The 25,541-nt window shown below is 42.2% G+C and overlaps 5 protein-coding genes across 5 annotated transcripts; 2 read left to right on the forward strand and 3 right to left on the reverse strand.

The window, feature by feature from the left end:
- On the reverse strand, positions 1-828 carry C922_00510 (septum formation protein; the record flags this gene model as incomplete). The annotated part of the gene is made up of 1 exon (XM_008816126.1): positions 1-828. The coding sequence occupies one exon, from the start codon at positions 826-828 to the stop codon at positions 1-3; it is 828 nt and encodes a 275-aa protein (XP_008814348.1).
- Positions 829-2,077: 1,249 nt separating this feature from the next.
- Positions 2,078-12,155, reverse strand: C922_00511 (hypothetical protein; the record flags this gene model as incomplete). Its single annotated transcript, XM_008816127.1, has 2 exons — positions 2,078-11,313; positions 11,642-12,155. 2 exons carry the CDS (start codon positions 12,153-12,155, stop codon positions 2,078-2,080), a joined length of 9,750 nt encoding a protein of 3,249 aa, XP_008814349.1.
- Positions 12,156-14,115: 1,960 nt separating this feature from the next.
- Positions 14,116-15,318, reverse strand: C922_00512 (hypothetical protein; the record flags this gene model as incomplete). The annotated part of the gene is made up of 1 exon (XM_008816128.1): positions 14,116-15,318. One exon carries the CDS (start codon positions 15,316-15,318, stop codon positions 14,116-14,118), a length of 1,203 nt encoding a protein of 400 aa, XP_008814350.1.
- A 1,160-nt stretch (positions 15,319-16,478) lies between these two features.
- C922_00513 (hypothetical protein) lies at positions 16,479-20,108 on the forward strand (the record flags this gene model as incomplete). The annotated part of the gene is made up of 1 exon (XM_008816129.1): positions 16,479-20,108. The coding sequence occupies one exon, from the start codon at positions 16,479-16,481 to the stop codon at positions 20,106-20,108; it is 3,630 nt and encodes a 1,209-aa protein (XP_008814351.1).
- Positions 20,109-21,839: 1,731 nt separating this feature from the next.
- On the forward strand, positions 21,840-24,029 carry C922_00514 (hypothetical protein; the record flags this gene model as incomplete). The annotated part of the gene is made up of 1 exon (XM_008816130.1): positions 21,840-24,029. The coding sequence occupies one exon, from the start codon at positions 21,840-21,842 to the stop codon at positions 24,027-24,029; it is 2,190 nt and encodes a 729-aa protein (XP_008814352.1).
- Positions 24,030-25,541: the final 1,512 nt, after the last annotated feature.

Genomic DNA, 25,541 nt, shown 5'->3' on the forward strand with positions numbered 1-25,541 from the left:
CTATGAAACTGATATTTTCCCCTCCACACATAACTGCGTCAACGTTCTGGAGAGTTTATTAATTGGTAACCCCATAACGTTGTAATAGCACCCATTAATTTTTTTTATAAACTGACAGCCGACTTCTTGGATAGAGTAAGCGCCAGCTTTATCATACGGTTCACTCGAATTTAAATATTCCAGAATGTCTCGCTCATGCAAGTTGTCAAAATGTACGTCTGTTTTTTCGATAAATGTTATGGGTACTTTTGTTTTGTGTAAAAATATACAGACAGCTGTATAAACACAATGGACATTAGATGATAGCTTTTTTAAAATTTCAAACGCGTGCTCCCTGTTGAGAGGTTTTTCTATTATTTCGTCCTTGAGCGTAACGATCGTGTCGCATGAGATTATAACATTTGGCATTGGGTCATAGGTGCTATACAAACTTTTCAGCTGTTGCTTTTTTGTTGCATCGGTACAATGCGGTGCGTTATTGGGCTGGCCCCTTGACAAATCACCACTATTACTCCCTTGTGTGTTTTTTTTTTCCGCTTCTTTAGGGTTTCCCTCGCTATGAGTATTGACTTGATCCCCAAACCAGACATGGTTGGCTACATTTAACCCCTTCTGTAAGGCATTTTCTTTAACATAATGCTCAGCAGAAGCAAACTGTTCTTTATCTAAGTTTTCCTCAAATCCTGATTCACAAATGTATAAATTTGATATCCCCATTAATTTCATTAACTCTATTCTTCTTGGGGACTTGCTAGCCAAAAGAACCCAACATTTTTTTGCATCTGCGAAAAAGTCGCCTAACCCGATGATGTGCAAATGATCCTTCATTTTGGTTTTGCGCGAAAAAGAAGGGAAAATGAAAAGGAGTCATACATTTGGAGCTTTCCTAAATCGGCAATATCGTGGCGCTGGATATGACCCTCGCTATGCCTTTTTGCGGGGCTTACCATTTCGAAGTGAGTAACAATTAAAATAAAATTCTTTCCTTTTGTTTTCTTTCAACCTGCTAAATATAGGGGACCTCACAAAGGGAGCAGCTTACTGCAGATAGTTTCCTGCGGGTGGGCATAATATGCTTATCAGGACCGAGTTTTTCGCGCATATTACTAATCAGTTACCAAAAAAAAAAAAACAAAAAAAAAAAAAACCATCACAATGTGTTTTCCTTTATCTGTTTGTTCACCCAATAGTAACTTCCCTTTTGAGACTCGCAAAGGGTTACCTCCGCTGCATACAAAATTCTGCAGATTCAAAAATATCCACTTTGACCTGTTGCTGTTTTTACTCAGAAGTGGTCAAACAGTGTGTAGCATGGAAAAGTATACAAAGCGCAATAAAAAAAAAAAAAAGGGAAGGAGAAAAAGGTATCCTTGTGCAAGCTCAAAAAGGGTAAAATTATGTCATGTGTACCTTGCGGTGCGGGTATATGAAAGGGCCATCAAGTGTGACGAATGCCATTTTTGGGTGAAAAAACAGCTTGGCTTGTAGGAAGATCCACGCAAGGAGTCGCAACGGAGCAGTAACCCTAGGGCACGAATAAATCAAGTATGAGGGGTTATTCCTCCATGCAGGCGTTTTCCAAAGCAGAGGGAGAGGGCTGGCCCATCCTGTGTGATGCAGAATTCACATTGGTGTTTATCTACCTACACGTTAATTGCAACGATGTCGGCTATGCGTCACTGACACAAGCGCCCGTTTTCAATGTAGAGGTGCGCTCATAAGGCGATGAACATACAAAGTTAAGATGTCCTAGAACGCATCACCACGTCCGCGCTAAACGTGAACCTAAACGTTGCGCACACCCATCTGCAGATTTAACGTGGCTGAAAAGAATTTCCCGTACACTTGCTTTAGTAGCTGATCGGGTGAGCAGAATTTTCTCCAATAATGTCGCATGGCAAGCCACGCCAAAATGGAAGCTTCTTCGAAAAAAGAGAATCTAACTCGACGGTAAAAACATCTCGATAGGAACTTCCCGAAACGGCACTCTGCTTTAATTATACCCCTCTTAGCACCCCGCGTAACACCCCGCGTAACACCCCGCTTAACACCCCGCTTACCCCCCGCAGGCGTTTTCCTAATTCACAAAGCTGAAGTCCAGCTTTTCCTCCTCCTGCTTATTCCGCTGCTCCGTCTCGCTCTCCACAGCAATCGCCTCTTTGATCAGGTTATAGACCATGACTTTTTCCTCCCCAGTGATGTCCGCCAGGATGTGCTTAAAAAACGAGGCATTCTTAAAGGCGATATTTCTAAAAACGTTTGTTACCTCTTTGAAATATATCGTCATGGTGCCACTTCCCGTGCCTACCACTGCTGCGCAAGGGAAACCGTTCTGTGGGCAAGAAGTCCCGTCAGCCAGACGCTCATGAGCCAGACGCTCGTCAGCCCGACTTAACGGGTTAATCGCCTTCTCTCCATCCGTCTGGAGCGTCAAGAAAGACTTTGTAATGTCAATCCTGTTGGCATCACATAAACGGCAAACTTGGTGAACAAAGGTGACGTACGGAATAAGAACCTTCCTCACGAGTCCCTCTCTACTGATGAAGGTGTCAAAAAAGGAGTTTAAAATTTTGACGGGGTAGGTAATAATATCTTCCTCGTACGAATTATGTGGTATCAATTCTTCGTAGTGCACACTATCGGTGGGATGGTTAACCAGAACGATGGGCAGCATGCCGTTTTTTATCAAATTATGTGTAAAATAAGAAACGATTCTATCTTCCCTCTTTAGTAAAAGGGTAAATATATTCTTTATGACATTTAAAAAGGAGTGTATAATTTGGTTCTTTGTGTGACCATTTTTTTCTTGTTTTTTTTTGGAGCTTATATTTGTTCGCTTTATTTGCTTGCCCATGTCCTGGTATGCCATTTTCATCCTACGTGAGGCGGCGATAAACACGTCCAATATTTCTTCCGTGTAATACACCCTGCTTCTTCCATCCATCATGTCTGTTGTGTTGATATAATATATAAAAATGATGACCTTTATGTAAAATAGTTTTAAGCGCGGCAAATCTTGGTCTTTCACCATTTTGGCCATTTTCCCTTTGTAGCTTTTCATATGGCTTAGGTAAATCTGCACATCACTTTCGCTGCTGTTTTGAAAGAACAATTTCAGCAGCCTGGTGCTCAGCTTCTCCTCCTTCAGGAGATTCATCTTCTGGAGGAACAGCGCCTGCAGCAGCGCTTTTATTTTGTGAGCCATTTTGGATTTGGTCGCGTTTGCATCTGTTGCGTTTGTATCTGTTGCGTTTGTATCTGTTGCGTTTGTATCTGTCGCTTCTGGCTTTGTCGCTTTTGCATCTGCTGCGTTTTCCTCTGCTGCCTCTCCCCCTGCCGCCTTTCCTTCTTCTAGCTGCTCCCTTTGTAACCTCTCCAGGAGGGTGTAGCAGCTGAGCACGGAGTTCCACAGTCGGGTTAGCATCTCTCCATCATGCGCCCCTCTGAACAGAGCACCGCGGCTTCTATCGCCGTAACGCCGCTTTGTCAAAAACTTACCCAATACGAAGAAGTGCAGCGTGAACACTTTTCTCAGCACGATGTGGTGGGTCTCCCCTGCACCCTGCACATTTGCGAAATTCTTATGTGCCACAGAGACAAATTCGAGCACGCTTGGTAAAACCTTTTCGTTCACCAAGATTACCAAATTTTTCAGAACGTAATCCAAAACGGTTTTTAAAAAGGGGGTCCTTGACGCGTCGTAAAAAAGCTGCGCAGTTCCAGTAGACTGAAACAACGGTTTAGATATGTCTCCACTGGTGTTACTTTTGCTTGAGTTCTCAATGCGATGAAATTTTTTCTCCCTCCGTTCGGCCGTTACTGAACTGGAGAGCTGTGTCTCGCTCCATGTAACGTCTCCCTGCTCAGAAATGGTGTTTATGACGTCGTGGGACAAATCTGAAACAAATCCAGTCAAAGTTAAGTACCCCAAAATGAACGAGAAGTATATCTCCTTGGTTTCCTCTTTTAATCTGTCCTTGTGCTCCTTCAAATGGTAGCACAGAAAATATATTAATGTTTTGAAGAGCGTACAATTCTTCGCACTTATGACAAGGTTGTTGCTCCTCCTTATGATATTTAAAAATTGCAAAAATATTGTAAATGCACTAAAATAAAAAATGGACAAGCTTCTTGCCTTCTCATTCATGCAGGTAAAAAATCTGTGAACCACTTGTTCTTGGCAGTCCTCTCCTCCTCTGTCATTCCCAAATGACCAAAAGTATAGAACAATCGTGTCATACAAAATGTAGCTAATATTCTTTACCACTGTTTTTATGTTAAAGATTCCCTGGTTTCTCTGGGCCTTCTCGCTATTTATTACGTAGAGACAGAATGATTTGTATGAAAAGAGGTAGTAAACGCAGGAATCAAATTCTGAGAAGAAAAGCGACGAGTTTATTGTAGGGATTTTCTTCCTTCCCCCCACGAGTAAGGGAGCACCCCCATTAGAAGCGTGATGTCCATTCATGGAAACATCCCCGTTTGTCATCTCAGATTTTTCCTGTCCATATTGTGTACATTCTGCGAGTTGTTCCCTAACGGCATGATCTCCCTTCATGGCAAAATAAAAAAAGTATTCCACAAATTTTGAGTGCGAATTACACAACCCAATTTCGTTTAGGAATAGAAACAAATTGTACACCCTCATCAGGGGGTGAAGAAAAAAGTGCGAAAATTGCAGATGCTCGTTGGGTTTATCTCCCACTGCGTCGGGATTATCCTCCCCCAGAGGATGGCCATCTAGGTAGCTAAAATAGAGAAAATGAAACGACTCATAGTACATCTTCAACGAGGTAAAAATATTAATTTCGTAATTTGTCAGCAGCATAATTTCAGGGGTACTAGAAAATTCATCCAAAATTATTTTGGAGCTCTTAAAAATTTTTAAGAATCGAATCAAAGCTTTTATGGCTAGTCCAGATAATCTGTCAAATCTGATTCCATGATTTATATTGTGCAATATGATGTTTAACATTGGTTCGAAATTATCATACAAGGAAAACTTGTCCAGGATATTTTCTATGTCTATGTTGTTAAATGTAGACTTCCATTTTTCGGTCTCCCCTTTGAGACACCTACGAATGAGCACATCTTCGATGTAACTTATTTGGTCCTTTCTCTTGTCGTTCCCTTCCTTCTTGCAGAATTTATCACGTGGGGGGATATATGCCGTTTTGCTCATTTTATTCCATGCGCTAGCTTGATGAGGTGGTCCGAGGTGACTACAGCTGCTGTCACTGCTGTGGCTTCTTCGCGTGCACCTGCTGCTACCTCCCCCGCTGCTACTTGGGGACCCTTCCTGGGTGTATCTTTCCCGCGCAGCTGCTTTCAAATTCCCAGCATCACCAATCCTACCGCCTGTAGGTCTTTCCTGGCCGTTGGCTGGCACCCTCCCACTCAGGGGTCCCTCCTTCAGGCGCTTCTTCACGTAACTCACATAGTAAGCGTCGTTGTGCACAAACGCAAGGGGGGAAAGACTAACAGTTTTTAAAAAGAATAACAACAATTTCATTACCAAATGTTTTGTTTCAAAGGAGAAGTTTAAATCACTTTGTCTCAATTTGAAAACGTTAAAAAAGTACATAGCTTTGTTTCGCCCCTTTCGCTCATTTTCTTCTTTTAAATTTATGTGTGTCTGGTGGGCAAAATGTTTTCTAAACAATGAGGTGTGGAAGGTGGAGCAGCTCTTCAGTTCCTCATTTGGCTGTTTCTCATTGGTTAGTAAGTTATTTTCTTTCGTGGAATCCTGTTCAGGCGAATTTTTATTACAATCATGGCTTTCATACTTGGCGTACCTTCCCTTGGACCGATACTTTATGAGATCATACAGGAACATATTTTTAGCATTCAAAATCCTGTCAAACAATTTAGTCCACTGGTTAACATTATAAAAGCCATATGTGAGTATCCTCATTTTCAGCAAGTCTGTGAAGCACTTGTCTAAATTCTCTTCACTGTGGTGATAAATCACCAACAGATGATAATCAAAATTTTCGCTTAATGGAATGTGCACCTTCCTCTTCAGCAATTTATAGACGCACTTTATTGCGACATGGATTTTATTCCTATCTCTTTCTAAAAATATGTTCCTCTGTATCAGTATAGATATTTTGCTCATAAATTTTTCCATCTTCTTCCTCTTCACCAAATGGAACATGCTGTTAATCGTGGTGAAGAGACGGCGGTCCGTTTTCTTTTCATAACAGATCAGGAAAATTTCGAATATGTTCAGCACGTTACTCTCGACTTCGAAGCATGTTTGTCTCTGGGAGGCGGAGAGTTTCTTCTTCGTGGAACGCTCCTTACAGGTGGGTATTCTGTGGCCCTTTTTGACCCCCGCCTTATTGCCGCCTTTCCCGACGCTTCGCATGCCCCCCTTCCGCAGAACCCTCAACAGGTTGTTAAACAGCCCTATGATACCCCCTCCGCGTTCAATTTCGAAGCGATACATGTTCGCGTTCTCCGCTTTCAGGATGTAGGCCAGCACCACATCCAGGCAATCCCTAATCCTGTACAGGTTCACTCTCGTGTTCATCTTTCGTACCACCACGTTGAAGTTTCTCAAAACCAGCGCGAACACTTTGTTATCGTGTGGAATCACCTTCAGCATGTTCAAGTAGGTATCAAAGAATTCTAGGATCTTTCCCTTTTCTTGACTAAACAGTTTAGCATGCGCTAGTCTGTCCACATGGTTTATCTTACCCGGTCCGCAGCTTACTACCCCACTACTGGAACATTTTTCCAATTTACCCTTTTTTTCGCGATTGTTAAATTCGATACGTTTGATTCTTTTAGAGGATCTTCTCCTCATCCGTTGTCCTAGAAAGCTCATCAGTTGGAATAAATCCAACGTTCGGAAGTTTTCGAGAGTGAAAATGGTTCTCTTGCGCTTGAAATTATTTATCTCTCTCCCCTTAGCTGCGAAATGGCTCCGACTAGGTGTGCTACTTGGAGTATCCAAAAAGGTGCTGCTACACAAAGAGGCGGTAGTTAAATTACTAGAGGGGAATGTCCCCCCCACGTTGGCCATCCTGTTTTCTTCCGTCGCAGTAATGACATTTTTCATCACATATGAATTATTATCTTCAATTTTGATATAAGACAAAATGACACTTTTTAGAAACGTAGAAAAAACGATACACAGATATTGTTCCTGCAGGATCTGTCGGGAGTATGCCTGGTACAATTTCGTAAGATAACTGAAGATGTAGGCGTCTATATTATCATCGTGACAAATAAAATGAGTCAAATTTTTTATCAAAAGAGCATTTAAAAGTCCACTATTTGGATTCACAAAATGGTTGTTCAGTACATTAAATATGGGTAACATACATTTGAAAATTTTTCCTTTTTTCTTGTTAAAAAATTTAGCTTTTAAAAAATTATCCAAAATTAGCAAATAAATTATGAACTCATTTCTATTTAACTCCACATTTAGGAGACACCTGTAGATATTTTTTATAATCACGTTGAAATATTTCTTCTTCTCTACATACAGTTGGAAGAGTTGCACGAAATGGATTAGGACCAATTCGTAATAGGCTTCGTAGTTATTCGTCAGCATGTTTAGGATGTCCAATTCTGGGTCTTCCCCAAAAAGTTGCCTCTTCCTTTTTTCACCATGGGTGGTAGTTTTCTTCCTTTTTTTCTTTGCCTTGCGGTTTTCTTCTTCCCTCTGCAGGATGTTAATAACTGCGTTGTTAAAATTGTCCTTGTCTTTATTCTTCACCAGATAGATCAGCAAGTCGAGGAAGACGTCAAAGGGCGCTCCCTCGCGAGACTTGGCCTGGATCAGCGCCTCCCATATGGGGGCAAATGGTTGGTTCGGTGGGACAGTCACAAAGGTCACATTAGCAGTGGTGGTAGCGACCTCCCCCGTCGCAGTTATTGTCGTGGCAGTGCTTCTGCTGCCCTGTTTGTAATTTCCCCCACAGTAGCTTCCCTCACGAGGGGATGGCTCCTCGACAGATTCGATACACATGTTGGTTCCGTTTTTTCCAAGCGAGGCGCCCTCTGACAACCCTGCATTTTTTGCTCCCTTCCCCATTTTCTGCTTCACAAATTTGAAGACGCGGCAAAAAATCTTCAGCATGTAAATCAGGAAAATCAAAAAAACATTTTCAATGTTTATCAATCGGCACATTTGAGTAAATCCGTACTCGAAGAAGTGGAAGGACTTTTTTCCCTCTCTTTTGGAATAATTTCCACTGTTGATGCTTTTCCCTTTGCCTTTTCCGGCGGGGGTTATCATGACTACCTGCGCTTCGTAATTTTCACAGCCATTGTGGTAATGGTCCTTTTCTGCCTGATATATTTGGCGCAAGAAATCGAACAGGGTTTGCACAATTTTGTAAATATGATCAAAAAAGAAAAAGGTCAGAATGTCTGATGCTAGGATAGTGTGCACACTTTTTAAGATGTACACTAGGATGAATAAATTATCCACAATAAAGAAATTCATTGAGTTCATTTTTTTTTTTTTAATTTGTTCTTCATAGGAACTGATAAAGCGCTGCATTTTCTCCTCCTCAATTTCGTTGAGCATTTCGCGCAGAATATCCATCAGCAGTTTGAAGAGGACATTGTCGTAGAGCGGCTCATGTTTGGCGAAATGTTCCTGCGTCCTTTCGGGGGTGGTGCTTCCGCGGGATTCCTCTTCGGAGATGCGTTCCCTACCGCTCACCCCACTGCTTTCCCGACCGATCTGCTTATCGCTCCCCTCACTGCGCCTGTTGCGCACCTCTTCGTAGACAACCACGCACGTGATGGCATGAATAAGCGAAAAGGAAATTATTTTCCTCAGCTCGTTGATGGTCTTCAAAGGGTGTGTCTGCACCTTGGACAAAAACAATTTGCATATATCAAAAACGCACAGAATTAAATTATTCAAATGGTACAATCTGTAGAACCGGGAGGAGGAGAACAAAATGTTCTCTAACGAAACGGAACTGATAATTAATATGCTCACTTGTTTTTCTATATCGTCAAAAGTGTTCAGAGTTAAGGAGGTCATAAAGTTAGCGTTAATTATTGTAATGTAATTTACCAGCAGGGTTATTAAATTATATGTGTACTGAGGGAACTTTAAAAATATCTTGACAAATAAATGTATGATGTGTCTGACTAGATCTATATCAATGTGAACGCCGTTCATGTTGTTGAGGATGATTTTCAGAAAGCTCTCATACTTGTCATACTTGCCCTTTTTTATGCTCCTATTGTTTACTATGGCTTTAGTGTACAAAATGATCAGCCCTTTAAGGAGAATGTTATTTTTTTTTTTTTCATTCACATCCATATTGGTATCATTGTTTTGTATTAAATAATTCTTTACTTGATTCTGTATGTAGGTCCTCACTTTGTTATCTTCTTCTTCGATGTTCTTTTCTTCGTTCCTTTTACTTTTTCGCTTCACGGTTGTTAACTCCTTTTTCCTTTTACTGCCATTCGTTGAGTTTCTCCCGTTTTGACTGGAAGTGCTACTCCTTGGATTGTACCAACTTGAGTCATTCTTCCCTCCGTGAGGATCACTCGATGAGGGAGCTTCACTCAAGTTTTCATTTCCAATATGTGCGAAGTTTTTCCTGCCGTTTTCCTCCTTCTCATGTGCAGTGCGCCTCCTTCCTGCGCGATGATCGTGTTCCTTAGTGCCGTCCATTTTGCACCTTTCCCTCTCCCTCTCTATCTCCCTCCCCATCTGCTTTTCCTTCTCCCATTCCAATTGCTTCTCCCTCTGCCTCGCCTTGTACACCTTCTCCTTAACAATCGTATAGGGGTCTCTTTTTCTCTTCCTGACCAACTCCTCTACAATGTCGATGAAGTAGAAGAGGAGGAAATTTATTTCGAAGCTATTTGCTATATTGTTCGTGTGGAGGGGATTTTTTATGTTTTTCTTTTTGGAACAATTTGTGCATGTCACATCCAACAGGTGCAGAAACAGCTTGATAATCTTTATGACTGACTTTCCAGAAAATTTCTTCGAAAATGAGAGGAAATTTTTAAAGGACTGGAAGAAAATGCTTCTTAACAGGGTACTACTTACCAGGGAGCAATACGTTTCGAAGATTTTTTTTTCCTCAATTGATATGTGTAAATCATTGTAACGCAGTGGTTCCTTCCCTTTCATCAATTTGTAGTCCTTCTCGAGGAGGTAATTGATAAACCAATCGCTGTCGCTTGCTTCCCCTCCAGCAGCGACAGAAGCAGATGGATATGTAGACACCGCTGATTTCGCTCTCATTCTGGTCCCCTTCTTCTGCTTTCGAAAAAATTCGTACACTTTGCCTCCACCTGCACATCCGCATCCATCTCCAGCGCCACTCCCACCATGGGTGAACACATCCGTTCCAAAGTGGTGTAGAACATCTGCGTAGTAAGCGAACTTGTCCAACTTCCTCAAAAAGTGGAGCTTCTTCAATTCCGTGTAATCGTGATGAAAATCGCTAAACATGTTCAGCAGAGTCCTCTTAAAGAAGACTATAAAGGAAGCGAAGTCGTAGACAAATAACACGCTCTTTTTATTTCTGACAATTTTTCTATTAAAGAGGTTATCAATGAGAAATAGAAACCCATCCACATGATCTAGCTTAATGTAATTTTTTCCTCCCTCTTTTTCTTCTAACTTTATTTTGCTAATTTTAGACACTATTTCGTCTGTTGCGATTTTTAAAAAGTCGGAAAAGAAACTTTTCTTTTTGCTTTCACCAGTTGTTGTTTTGGTGCCTCCGCTGTTTCTCCCTTTTGCCTTCTCATGTGTGTAGATTTCTTTGTCCTCATTTTTTGCCTCCTCATCTGTCTTCTCATCATTTTCATTTTCTTCCTTTTCCTCTTCTTCTGCCCCTTGTTCTGCCTCTTCTTCATCCTCCTCATCTTCCCTCTCTACTGTTGTGCCACTCTCAAAGGACGCCATCCCATCTGCGCCTTCTCTGGAGCTAGTTTTACCTGCACTGTGGTCGTTGATACTTCGGTTATACTTCACATTGGCACAATTGCAGAACATCACGGTGAGAAGCTTGATAATGTGTTTGAGGTTGACCAGGAAGGCATACGTACTCAGGTAAGTATCGTCAATGATGCAATTTACAAAAAAGTCGAACTCTAGGAGGGAATACTCAGGGTATACAATAAACATGGACGTCAGACACTTAACAATTCTGTCTTTAATTAATTCATCCTTTTCATTAAATTGTCTTTTCAGAAATTTGTAGATCTTTTCGCTATCGGCGGGGGTCATTTCCGCTGTTTTTATTATTTTGTTTGTGCACTCGAGGTAGAAATACTTGGATTCTTGGGTCTCCGATTTTTTTATTTTTTCTGGGGGGGGGAAAGGCAGCGTGGTAAATGGGTGAATAGTGGGAAGATCAATCGGGTGCGTAGTGGCACGCTAAATCGGGTGCATAGAGGCATGCTAAATCGGGTGCATAGAGGCATGCTAAATCGAGTGCATAGAGGCATGCTAAATCGGGTGCATAGAGGCATGCTAAATCGAGTGCATAGAGGCATGCTAAATCCGCTGCATAGTGGCATGGCCCAATGGGCGCACACCACCCCGCGGCACCAATCCGAAAGAAACGCACAAACGGAGCCCCCCCATCCGGAAGGCACCGTATCACAAGACAGTCCCCCTCGTGGTGCGCATTACTTGAGTACTCAATAAGGGAAGAAAGGTGCGGAGCGATCCGAGCATGTACATGTGCCAAAATTAGGGATGTGAAAAGAAGCGTATTTTTTAGGAAGTGCTCATGGAGCCTTTTCATTTCACTTGGGGAGTTAACCATCGATCTGTTTAGTGTCATCTCAAATAACCTGCCATACATTTCCCTAATATTATAGCTTGTGTAGGTGCACAGATTTAGGTAAAATATGGCTACCAATTTTAAGACAAAATTGGTGTTATTTCTTTTTAAAATAGAAATTAATGTATTATCTACATTTTCAAAGGCATTCATTAAATGCTTTTTATTCACTTGATGGGTGAGGGTATTTAGAATGAACAAGTTTTTTATTATCCTGATATTTGCTACATTGTTCTGTACACTGATGTTCGTTATGTTTTCATATTCCTTCATCGTAATGTGGTAGCTCCTTTCTAACTCGCTAAGATGCCTCATCATCTTGTCTCTGTCCACCTGGTGGTGCTCTACTTCTTCGGTCATCTTCTCATCAGCGGAGATGTGGCAACAACAGGGGGGAGTGGGGTCGCAAATTGGATCCTTTAAACAAATGTGGTCATGCGTCCGTTACGGAAACAGAGCAATAATGGTGGATGGTCTCCAAAAAAATTGGCTTCACAACTCACTGATAGACTTTTTCCTAACTCATACAAGCTTTTTCTCTTCTGTGCCTTCTTCTTTTTCCGTGAGTATGGATGATACTATTATGTCATGGTGGGCTGCCCTATTGGGAAGTCTCAATGAGAAGAGGCGGGCACCACGGGTAGGTGCAAATGCAGGCACATAATAAGTGTACATATGTATGTGCTTGTATAAATATATCTGTGTGAAAAAACCAAGGGGGGAAGCCTTCTCAGCCTGCTGCTAGGTTATGCTGTTAGGTTGGCCGAGAACCACGCCTCTCTGCGCTCCTTCGAACGGGCGTATATTCGTGTGCCAACAGAAAAGTTAGCACCAATTGGGAAGTTATACTTTACATGCTGGAGTCCATCGATGGAAGGGTTCCCCCTTGGCATTACTTAAACATTGCAACAAAGCAAACAGAAGGAGGGATATTCCCCTTATTTGCTGCTCAAAAGGGGAATGCAAAAATGGAAACGAATCTATACGCTCCATGAGTGCTGCATTTTATTCCTACATTTATGCACCCGCTCTGAATGGTGAGTTTTTTCCCCGTGTAAGTAAGCGAAAAAGGAAGGCAGCCTTTCTGCGGTTTCGCCAGATAGGCACGATTTCCTCTCACTTTGAAAAAAAAAAAAAAAAAAACATACATACATATATACATACATGCATATATAGATACATATATATATATATGAATACATACTGCTACATACGTGGCACATATTGCATACCACATACTTATGCATGTAACGAACAACCGCCAAAACACATGTTCCCTTTTTTTAAAAACGCTACCAGGATAGCTTCGTTCAAGTGTGCGGGAGCCCGCGCGGGTTTTGTCCGCGTAGTGCCACTCCGTAGTCACGTGGGGCAGCCAAATGAATGTGCAGTGGGGAATGCTGGGAGGTATTAGCATTTATGCGGTCTATGGGGAAGGGCTCTTGCATTATGTTTCATTTTGTTTTGGTTTTCCCTGATTTGTCGCTTCCCTCACACCCCTGCTTGGTTGCTTCTCCCCCCCATCTGCTTTCCCTTTTCTGTAGAACCCGGCGCACACCATGGCAGAGCACTTCGGGCGAAACAAAAATGTGACAAATGGAAGGATCGCCACGTAGCGACCTAACTACTTGTCCGCATAACCCGCATTAGTGTTTGACATTCACGTTTTCCATTTTATCAAATAATTTTCACACCGCTTTATGCTATCATGCTGCTGAGATCGAGCCCATCATATTTCTTGCGGAAAAAAGAAGCCACGCGTTTAAGGATCTCGACTGAGTTCTCTTCATTTCCACAAAAATGCACATCCGGTAGGAACAAATTGGAACGGCCTTGTGGCAAAGTTGAACCCGAGTGCGGGACGGAAATAAGTCGAAAAAGGGCAATTTGACAAATTGCCACAAATGAACCAAAAAAATAGAACAAAAAAAAAAGGAACAAACAAAGGATGGGACGCAGTTCAAAGTGAAGATGCACAAACGGGGAGGTAAACTCTTCTTCGAAGAATGGACTACTTCGAAGAATGGACTACTTCGAAAAATGGAGTACTTCACAAAATGGAATACTTCACAAAATGGAGTACTTCACAAAATGTGGGTGGTGTCTATGCCAAGGATTAAGAAGTGCAGTAACCCTAGGGTATGCCAATTACAAATGGGCATTATTTCTTGGAGAAAGAATTGCACAAGTGATGGTTTCTATGTGTCCACTCCACGGTCAGACCACACAGGTGCGCCGTGTCTTCACGCGTTTCTGCTTCTGCCGTTTCTGCCTTTTCTGCTTGACGCTGTGCCACGCCCTTCCCCCCACACACTCCCGCTCAAAAGAAGATGCGCCCCCGCTTGATGATGGATATGACGAGGCTATAAATAAATATCACGATAAATATTAGGGACACCACGTAAGAAACGAACTTGAGGCACTTCGTCCTCCGCTGCTCCTCCTGCAGTTGCTGGTTAGCCAACTGTTGTTCGTTCTGCTCGTCCTCTATCTGCGAGTAATGCTTATCGATGGCCTCATAAAACAGGTGGCGCTGTTCTTTACTGAGGTTCATCTTCTTGAGTGTCGAATCATTGACATCTAGGAAAGCCTGATCGACGTACACATAATTATGTTTGTAAAAATGTGGAATCAGGGATTCTAAGTTATGCATCTTGAGAAAATTGGAGACCTCCGTTTTTTGCATTACCTCTTCGTAGTTCTTCCTCTTGCGGATTTCTTTCTCCTGATAAATTTTTTTCTTTTCTTCTTCTTTCAAAATATAATTTTCTTCATGTTTTTTTAAAATATCATCATACGTTTCGTTTTTATTGTTCTTTAAGCATCCATCAAATTTGTGCTTCAAAAACAGGTCGCATAAACCTTTTTGGTTTTCCTTTGCTGCTATATGTAGGGGGGAATTATTTTCCTTGTCGAGGCAATTTTTTATGTCTACCTTCTGTGTCAGTAAAATACTCTGGGCTATATTTCCTAAGTGTTCCCTCACACAAATATGCAGAACAGAATTCATGTCCTCATCTTTTATGTTCACATCTGCACCGTTTTCGATGAGTAAAATCGCTGCTTCTTCTTTGCTCCTCTTAATTGAGCACATTAGGGGAGTATTATTTTCATTATCTAGGGCATTAATCTGGGCATGATTTTTTATTAACAATTCTATGCCTTTAACGTAGTTATACTCACTAGCTATATGCAGGCTCGTTTTTCCATTTCTGTTTTTTTCATTTACATCAATTTTTTTCTCGATTAATAATCTGCTCACGTTAATCATGTCATGTCCAAGCACCATACACTTCATCAAGGCATTGTCTTTCTCCTTTTTATCTTTTAAAAAAATATTCACATTACGCTCATTGACGAGATAGTAGCAACATTCGGCGCACCCCTTTTCGATCCCAAATAATAGGAGCGTTAATCCTTCCTTGTTGTACAAGTTTAGATTCACATCGCCTTCGGTTTCTATGCTGTTCTTGAATTTGGCCACATCGTCCTTTAGAATGGCTTTCCAAATCTTGGAGCTCATCTTTCGGGGCGTCTGTGCGCATGCCAAGTGGGAAAGAAGCAGTACTGGGGGAAAAGAAACTGCACGGGGGAGTTGCACAACACGCCTCCGATGCGGGAGGAGGCCCCACCTGAAAGGGGAAAGGGACACTTAACGAGCTACCCCCTTTTCGAACTAGCTATAAGCGAGCCCCTATGTTGAAACGCAACAGGAGTGATGTCACCGAAAATTGTCAATACTTACAGATGTATATCAGCGGTACACTGCTTATGCCTTTTTGAGTAGGGAGAAAGAGCGGGGGAAGAAGCGGAGGGAAAGAATTATCCCAAATTATGCTTCTAATAGTGCTTCTAAATTTTGCTACTAAATTATGCCCCTCATTCTGCCCCTCAATTCTGCCCCTCAATTCTGCCCCTAAATTTTGCCCCTCAAATTTTCCCCCTCAAATTTTCCCCTCAATTTCGCTCCTCAAATTTACTTTGAATTTTTCCATCGAGGGCAATGACTCTTAGATAATGGGAAAAGAGATCGACATTTTACAACCGTCATCACAGCGTGAATTTTTCTGGAATACATTTTCTCCGTGGAATCTTTACGCTATGTGTTTATCAACAGAGGGTGGCCCGTTTTTTTTTTTTTTTTTCTTTCTTTAGGCTCATTTTTTCATTAATTTTTTTTTTGTTTTTTTTTTTTTCCCCATTTGTGACAAATGGCATGCACTCCTGAACACTCTACATTGTATACCTTATCCGTGTGAGCTTAAGGGAGGAATGTTTCTTCCCCCCCATTTTTTTCCGTATACTCTGCCAGATAGGGTATTTTGTTTCACCCTACGTGATTGGTGTTTCCAGTGAGATGTCACCATCGCGTCACTTCCTCACTTCCCTAGAGATAGAGTTGCGGTACATTGGAGGCACATACCCCTTAATCCTGTTTTCCCCACGAACGGTTGGATGGTGAACCCGTTGTATCTTCTTAAAGAGAACAACGAGAAGAACCTTTTTTTTTTTTGTCCCCATTTTGAATGATTCCCTTCCCTGTGATTGCCCTCTACCGAATTGCACCAGGATCTGGGTGTTTTCTAGGGGGATAAACTTCTACACCGCTGAGCGCCTTGCACTATTTAGAGGCCCCTCCAAAATAGTCGCCTCCTCCCCCTGTGTCGATGCCCCAAAAGTAGTATGATATCGTCCAGAAAGGTTTTCCTCAAAATTGAGCGCGAGTTAACCATTTTTCGCCAGCTGAAGAGACTAAAACGGATTGACACTGAAACGAGGCGTCTGCAGGGAAATGGCGAGGGGACACTGGAAGGGAGTAGCGCGCACAACAGGCACAAGGATAGCAAGGTGTATCTCACAAGTAGTAAAATAAGGAAAGACAGCCCACGTGTTAGCGGTTCTAACGCGAAGGGGAAGAGGGATAGCTCATGGGAAGATAACACGGCTAACTACACACACATTCGCGCAAAGAACGACGGGAGGAACCTCACCAGTCACTACGAAGGACAGCATTACAATAGCAAAATTTTACCCAGCCGATTGCAACATGTCACCGATAGTAGTCCCCCAAGTGGCAGCAGGAGCCGGTGGCCCAACCCCCGCAGCAACCAGTCGGGAAGTGCCCCCCCACACGGAAATGGAACCCCCAATTTGTACATAAACAAATTGCACGATTACCTAGACATAGCGCAAAAATCAGAAAATGAAAAAATAAAAATAAATAAAATACTAAACAGATTGAGAAACGAAAACTTAACGATACATGCTATCCTAGAGGTGCTAAAAAGTCTCTGTACCATTTTGTTAAAGAGGACTCCTCATCATTTGGATAATTTAATACCACTGGATTACTTGAATACAAAAAATGCAGTCAAAAAGTACAATAGCTATTTTGAGGAGTACTTTACCCATGTCGAGAGGTACATACAGAACTACATCTGCCTCATTAACGAACGGGACATTTTTGACCTCTTCAAATATATGTATTATCTGAATTATGCTCTACATTTGGAGGTTACTGAACTTCTGCTGGAGAAATTCTACCTCCACATGGACAAACTGGATAATTTGAAAACAGTGCAGATATTTTACATCATCCAGTCCTTTTACAAGCACTTCTATTCGAAGGAAGTAGACAGTTACCTCACCTTAACTGTGGATGATAAGATCAGTGCGACCTACAACGATGACCTGGTTAGGAGGAAAACAAATTATTGGAGTCACCCCTCTCAGGATAACAAATACACCTTTGGACACCTCTTTGATGTGAATTCCTCGAAATGGGCCCTAGGTAGTAACACCAATGGGTTGCCTTTTCAAAGTGGTTCCGAAAAGGGGAAGGACAACTTCCTAGGGGGAGAGGCACCCCTGTGGAGTGGACACCTAAACGGGGACTACAACGATGGGGAAGCAGGCAATTATGTACCCTCGAATGAGGAAGCTACAAATCGAAGGAGGATCGGAGAATCCGCCTTTTTCAAATCACCTGGAAGGGGTAACCCCATGGAAGTAGCCGCGTCGATACGGAGGCAAGAATTTGGAGAATCCTCAAAGGATACCTATGATCCTATTACAGAGAGGAGAACAAAAATACAAGGTGATGAAATTTTGACAATTTTTAAGTACATTGAAAATTTTCACCACAAAATGAATTTTTACTACACAGATAAAGTGGTGACCTTTTTGAAAAAAAATCGAAATGAACTCTCCACGGATACTCTCCTATGCGTAGCGAACATTTATCTAAACGGTGCTGACGAGATCATGAGCAGAAGTTTGACCCAAGCCTTACACCACCGAGTGGACCATATGAATGAGGAGCAGTTAGTGCGGCTAGCTGACTATTTGAAGAGGGCAAAAAATGTGGAGAGCATCATCATGGAAGGCAGCACCATGGAAGGCCTCATCGTGGGGGATAAAAAGGACGGCAACCAGGGAATCCCATTGGTGAGCAAAATTCTCCACAAAATGAAAAAGGATAGCGAATTGATCACTCCGAATAATATCGCAGCGGTGTATTTAGACATGCATGAAATTGTCAGCAAACTGTTGCTGTCCTCAGTTAACATTACCTACGGGAAAGATGACCCTCCAGTGAAGCAGGCGAAAAAGAAGGGGGGTCATGAAGACACCAGTGAGGAAGTTACTCCAGAGACGCTCGCGGAGAGGAAAAATTTTACCACAATGGGTGACATCCCCATTGGAGATAACAAAAAAGGATCGGTCATAATGACAGGAAATGTGTCAGAGAAAAACGCTCTTACGCAAGAAGTGATAAAATTCTGTGATAACTACGTGAACAGCATTTCGCACTTCCCATCCGTCCTGAGCCTGTACCTTTTGTACATAAAAAACGACGCGATAAAGCATAAGACATTACAGGCATTTGAAAAAAAAATAAAAATGAATAAACACAAATTGACGCAGGAGAACATTTCGAATATAATTCTGTCGCTGAGTATTTACCCGTACCATACGACGCAGATGTTCACCTATTTGGAAAATGTAATCGGCGAAAAGTTAATCAGCGCGAGGGGCCGCTCGGGGGGGGGCGCTGACGAAGGGGGAGTGATGCGATCGGAAGAGGGCGCAACAGGAGAGAGTACAACAGGACTGAGCACAACCGGAGAAGGCGCAACGGAAGAGGCCACAACGCTGCAAAGTGATGCAAACTATGCGAACCACTCCATGCATGTGGACGCGAACTACCTAATTGACATATCACTCGCCTTCGGAATCGCCGGGAGGAAGAACCTGAACCTGTGGAAATTTATAGACGTTCGCAAAATAGTCCTCACGTGTAACAAGAAGCTACTCCTATACCTTTCATACAGTTTTCTGCTCACCAATTATGTCTGCCCAGTGTCGTGGTTTTTCCTCATAAAAAGGATTGTGGATGATGTGACGGCCTTCAACAAAAAACAGTATGAGCTATTGTACGAAATATTGAAGTGTGCCATAATGTTTAACTACATAGATTTGAATAATTTTTCTAGTGAAAATTCATTCGGTTATGTAAATCGGTGGAGAAGGAGTCAGTCACCGGAAGACACTTCCTTCCGCAGTTACACCAATAAGAATACTACCCCAGCTAGCCAATTTCTTAAAACATTTCAGTACCTTCTAAACGCTTCCTATTTTCACTACAAAATGAAGTTGATAAATAATCAGTACACTTCCAAAGTTCCTTACGAAGAGGTTTTTAATTACTTAAAATTAAAATATGAGAAAAATGTGGAATTTAAACAGCTGTATATAATGCCCTATTTGCTCACGGACTATAATGTCATCATTGACCCGCTGCCGACTACTCCTATTCACAGATGCAGTGGATACATCATGGGAGAAATACAACTAAAGCACAAAGTGTTTCAGTGCGATAACTACGTGGTTTTGTCTTTTTATGATGGCATGTGGGATGAATTTTTAAAGGCTCCCCATGGGGGCGGAGAGCTCGCTTATGATATCAAAGCTCTAGCCGAGCACTTCAGAACACACACCGAGTCACACCTCAAAATTAGAATTAACAAGGCTGCCACAGTTCGCGCCGGTCTCGCTCTGCACAGGGGTGGAACGAGTGCCATATCCGGCAACCACCCAAGTGGCGGAGCCATTACCCCCTTTGCGCTTGACAGCAAAGCCAGAGGCAGGGGACCCCCACCAGGCGTTAATTATCTCAAGTACACGAAGAAGGACTCTCCACAAGAGCAGAGAAATCGGTACTTAACACACAAGCCCAACAGTATGACCTCCAATCAAGACCACAATAAATACTTAAAAATTAAAACAAAAATGGTAAGGAAAGGGGCTTGATGGTATTTCGTTTTTTTTTTTCCAAGGGGGTTCTTCAATTTGGCGAAGTGGTACATGGTGTGGATCACAAGTAGGAGATCAATCGGGGATATCATGTCGGACACTCATATGGAGAAAATAACACCCAAATGGTGCATTGCCAAGCCGCTTGAAGGAGTCACTTAACCAAGGTGCATACCGAAACCACATGCATATGTGGGTGGCGAAGCCTCTTCACCTTCGTCCCCTCGCAGCGCATTCATTTGTACATTCGCCCCCCCCCGGCATCGGTTTCTATGCCTGTTTTTTTCTCTTTTTCTTCACCACATAACCACAGTGAAAAGGAAAATGCAGCAAAGAAAAAAAAAAATGTTAAACCGATTTGGAGGGAAGCCCTTCTAAACAATTTGAATAGTATATATATCTATATTTTTTCTTTTTCCCCATTTCCACTCACATAAACACACAAAGTGAAGTGTTCTACCAAACCGATAAGCATACAGACACCTTCACTCAACTGTGTGCCCCATTTTATAACAACCTTTTGCCCTGCGTAACGTTTTTGCCAAGTAAAACTCAAATTCAGCCTTTTCCCACTTAAAACGGGGCCCAAAGCGTGAAGGCCGCGAACAAAGAGGCGAACAAAGCAACCACATCGGCAACCGTATTGGAAACCACATCAACCACAATAATCAAAAGTACAGTAACAGCCGAAACAACGGTAGCAACCCCCAAAAAACGCGCCTCCTAACCTGCTACAATTCACACCACAGAACCTTCGACAAATGCTTCTTAATACGCATGTGCACATACATATATCGTATGGATGGCTATAAAGGCAGTTTTCTATTTCCTCAAAATATTGTTCAAACACACGCATAGGTACTTCCTATTGCTTTTGTCGATCTACATGTGAGAACAAAAAAGGAAAGAACGAAAAAAGAGAGAGAGAGAGAAAAAAGGTACATTTAAGCAAAATTTTAAACAAGTCCGCCAGAACGGCGTGTTATATATATCGTGCCCACATTTCGCCATCCCGCGCAAGTGCATACAAGTATACATGTATTTGCGTATACAGATGCGCATCTGAAAAATAATTCGAATAAAGGTATCATTGTACATGCATGCCGCTCTTCGCGTAATCCCCTCTGTGTGTTTACCTTTTGTACTTGTGACTCCTACGCAGTTGAACCTGAGCTGTACGCCGTAGGAATACGTACCACTTTCCCCCCTCCGTAATGTTGCTCAACCTTCCTGAGTAACTCACCCGAAGGCGGATTCTTCGCGGTGAAGCTCTCCTTTTAGTAAACTTGCATTCAACCGATTCGTCATTAACTGTATCGTATCCCAGCTTAAGCAGCTAAAGTGTGCTTCTTCCCTCGTTGCGCTGAAGAGATGCTCTCCCAGCCCCAATACCTTCCATCGTTTTGTGAAGATCCCAACACAAGATTGTAGTTGCGCACATGGGGAGCAACGCGTGAGTTTAGCTTATATAGGTGCGCACCTGTTCGTTTCCGCTGCTAACTTTGTGCCGCCACACGCCGTTACGAAATAATGCCCGCGTGAGGCCCAGCAAACGAAGCTGAGAGGATATATTGTCTCCCGTTGGCTGCACCAGCGAGGCTACTGCGAAGGGCATATACCCACGGAGCAGACGTTTTCACGTTTGTAAGGTCGCACTGGGGACATATCCACAAGAGAAGAACGTGCGTTTCCCCTCAGCACCTTCACCTTTGTCTACCGCGGCTAACGATGAGCGAATCGAAGGTAGGGACCCTGCCCGACGAGGTGAAGGATATACTGGAGTGTCTAAAAGAGGGAAGCTCAAAATTCCAGCAATATTTAGCGCAGCTGAAAGAGTACCTACAGAAGGATCGAATCAACAACACGAACATATTAGTAGATCACATTCTAAGGAACATCCACGTGAGTGATTTTCAGAAAAACGCATGCTACTTCTTAGCAGATGTAATAGTATACATACAAAGTGTAAATAAAATTCCAAAGAAATATGAGCTGGACTGTGTCGATGTAGGACTCACGTCGCGTAAGGAGGAAGCGAGAGAACTATGGGGTGAGGAAAATTATGATGAGGTATATCCTCAGTGTCGAATCCCAATTCAGGAGGATAAGTTAAGACGATTTAACACCAAGGATTACAGAAAAGATCTCATAAGGACATGCACGAAGAATGTCAATTATATGGAAATATTGTATGTCCTCAGTAGGAACGTCTCCCCACGAAATGGATACGTCTTATTCAACAACATTTTGCATAATTCAGAAATCAGCTATCGTTATAAATTGCTATCCCTGGAGTACTTTGCCCATGTTGTTAACAAAATAGCTTTGGAAAGGGCAAAATATATCGCGCAGATGCTCCCCCTAGTGTTGGGAAAATTCTATAGCATAGAAGGAAAAGCATACTGTAACGATAATGTGACGAGCATGGACGTGTTAATTTCTATGTGTAAATTTTCTAATGTCCTGTGTGATGAATCCATTAAGACACAGGAAGACGACAAACAGGACGTGGCTCTACACTCCATCATAGCATTCATTATGAAAGTAATAAGTTATCACAATGCAGAATTACCAATAAATGAAAACATAGAAAGGATGATAAAATACATTCATTATGACCATCTGGAGTATCAGAAATGTATTGAGATTTACTCCGAGTTATCTTTAAATTTATATGAGGATAAAAGAGAAATGATGGTGAAGGATTGCCTGTCAGCTCTCCTATGGAGACTAAGCATAATTAACTGCAACATATCACGCATTTTAGAAAATGTGAATATTTTAATGCCTAATGCGAAAGCCTGTGCTCTGGAAAATTCAACCTTAGAAATCTCCATCCTCTGCTACCTCATATTTGTAGAAAAAATAAATGAATCGTCCTTTCCGAAAATTTACTCAGAGCTGTATCTCTTCAATTTGATGATGCGAAATAGTTACAATTTACTTCTATGCATTCCGGAGGCCGAGGAGGGCATTAAGAACAATTTGCTAATCAAGGCTTATCACCTCATCTGCCTTTGTGCCGTCTTATCCAACATTATTCAAAGGCGAGATGGAGAAGTCTTCTCTAATATATACAACTTCAGATGGAGACCCCTGGAATTTTTACTAACTCTACATCGCACTATTCATGATCATAAGACATTCAAAACGTATTCCAAGACGGTATACAATGCTGTGTGCATCATCATGAGAAATTTTAAATGGGATATTCTGTACTCACTATATTATAAGCTGCTTAATGAGCCCCTTCCAGATAAGGCCAGGAGTTTAATTGCCGCGTTCGTAAAGGATGAAATGCACAAAAAGATGGTGCAGGTCGTTAAAAAGGCAGAAGCGATAAAACAGGAATTTCAAAAAAAGGAAGACTTTGAAAATGTCCTCAATCAAGCTATCCAAGCGGAGAGAAATAAATCGTCAAAAGTGGTTACTCCTCCAGGAGATAATACAGAACTAGCCAAAATAAAACAAATCGCTGAAGAAATAAATAAATTGGGGATACAAGTCAAAAATATTATCTACATCCTCATGAGTGAAGAGTCTGTACTCCTCAACGTGGATGCCATCACCGTTGTGCTCAACATGATCAAAATGATTTTGCTGAATAAAAATTTAAAACCCTTTTACACTTTCATTTTAAATGTGGAGCAACCCTCTGCTTGCTTCCTGCAAAGAAAAATTAAACATTTTTATGACCAGGTTAAGTTGGAGAAGGCCATCCTAGAGAGGGAAAAGAAGGAGGATGCCAATTCCATCTTTTACACCAACATGAATGGAGACTCACGTGGTCGCCGGCCTGGCCGGGAAGAAGTGACTTACCAGGCCACGGATGTTAGCATGAATGAGCTGGAGATCGTCCTTATGCTTTTAGGAGACGTTGAGGCCAGCGTCGAGAGCGTGAAGGTGTCGCAGAGATGAGGCGGCGGCGCCACCCCGTGCCAAGCAGTTACCCGGAAGCAGTTACCCCGAAGTAGTTGTTCCGAAGGAGTTGCTCTAAAGCAGTTGTCCCCAAGCAGCTCTTACGGATCTGTTGTCCCAATCAGTGGTTGCCCCACCGTTGCCGCTATCCCCCGCTGCCACTCCCCCCTATTAAATCCATTCGCCGAGGGGACATCTCCACCCCTTGGCTTGTAAAATATTGTATTGTTAAACCTGCTAGGATGTTACATGTATCTGCCCATATGCATGTACATATACATGCGCATGGCTCCCCTTCGAGACAATCCCCCTTTTTTGTCGCACCTTTGTGTTTTTTTTTTTAAATGATACCATTTCCCTCGTTTGTCCCCTCTTCCCCCACTCGTGTGCAATTTGTATATTTTTATATTTGTATATGTACGGTTAACCGCTGACCATGGCATGCCAATAATATGAGCGTCTTGTGCAAGCGAAAAAGAGAAACTTTTCCTAGTTGTCGATGTTTTTCTTTTTCCCTCTATTTTTGCGTTGCCACACTTGGGTATATATCATTTGACCAAGGAACCCCACCCGAGGGGTACTCTCATAGCGAGTATCACAAGAGTCAATTTTCGTTGCACACGTTGATTGATGTGCCATACTGTAGCCTTATTGCATCACTATTATTGTACTGCTGCTGCGACTGCTACTGCGATTGCTACTTTATTTTTTTCTCATTTCAAAAACATGAAACCATTTTGAGTGACGTTAGTTTTAAAAAGAATCAAAATTTTCGCAAAAAAGAGAAGCGTTAATTAGGAGGATAATTTTTTTTTTTTTTTTTTTGGTTGGGAAGGAAGCATGGGATATGGGGAAATTTTCATCCCGTATGTTGTGCAGAAAGGGGGGAATAGCCGCCCACCGCATTTGGCAAATAAACAAAGGCCTGTTTGCTTAGCAGGCCTACACACTTCCCACCGTTTCGCTTTGCATTTCCCCCTATGGCAAATACGTCATAACGCCCAAGAGGCAGGAGGCCTTCGATGCAAAGACAAGTGGTAAAAAAAATTCGTATCTTACATTTGAAGTGAAATAAAAATGGATACCCCTCGCGAGAGTGAATCCTCCAACATTTTTAAAAAGGGGCAGTTTTCCTCTTTGCCTTCACATTAGGGATTTCGATATATTTTACGCACCCTTTTCAATTTCCCCCCCTCACTATGCGTTCGTAGTCACGGTGACAAACTTGCATACGCTGAGTAATCCGATTTAAGCAAAAAGCAGTTGTTTCTTCCTTCCCCCCCTCCCGACATGTGCATGATCCGTTTTCATCACGTCGGCTGGCGTTTTTTCAAACGGGTCATCCATAAAAAAAAGGACGCACCTGCACAAACTTTGAAGGGAAAGAAAATAAGAACAAGTTCCCTCTCGCGCACATTTCCCCCTTCATAATGTGGCAGTCCGGATGGCAGTCGATGTGGCAATCCTTGTCACACTCGATGTGGCAACCCATGTGCCAGTTGATGTGCCAGT

This window comes from Plasmodium inui (assembly GCF_000524495.1).
Source record: "Plasmodium inui San Antonio 1 unplaced genomic scaffold supercont1.2, whole genome shotgun sequence".
Lineage (NCBI taxonomy): Eukaryota > Apicomplexa > Aconoidasida > Haemosporida > Plasmodiidae > Plasmodium > Plasmodium inui.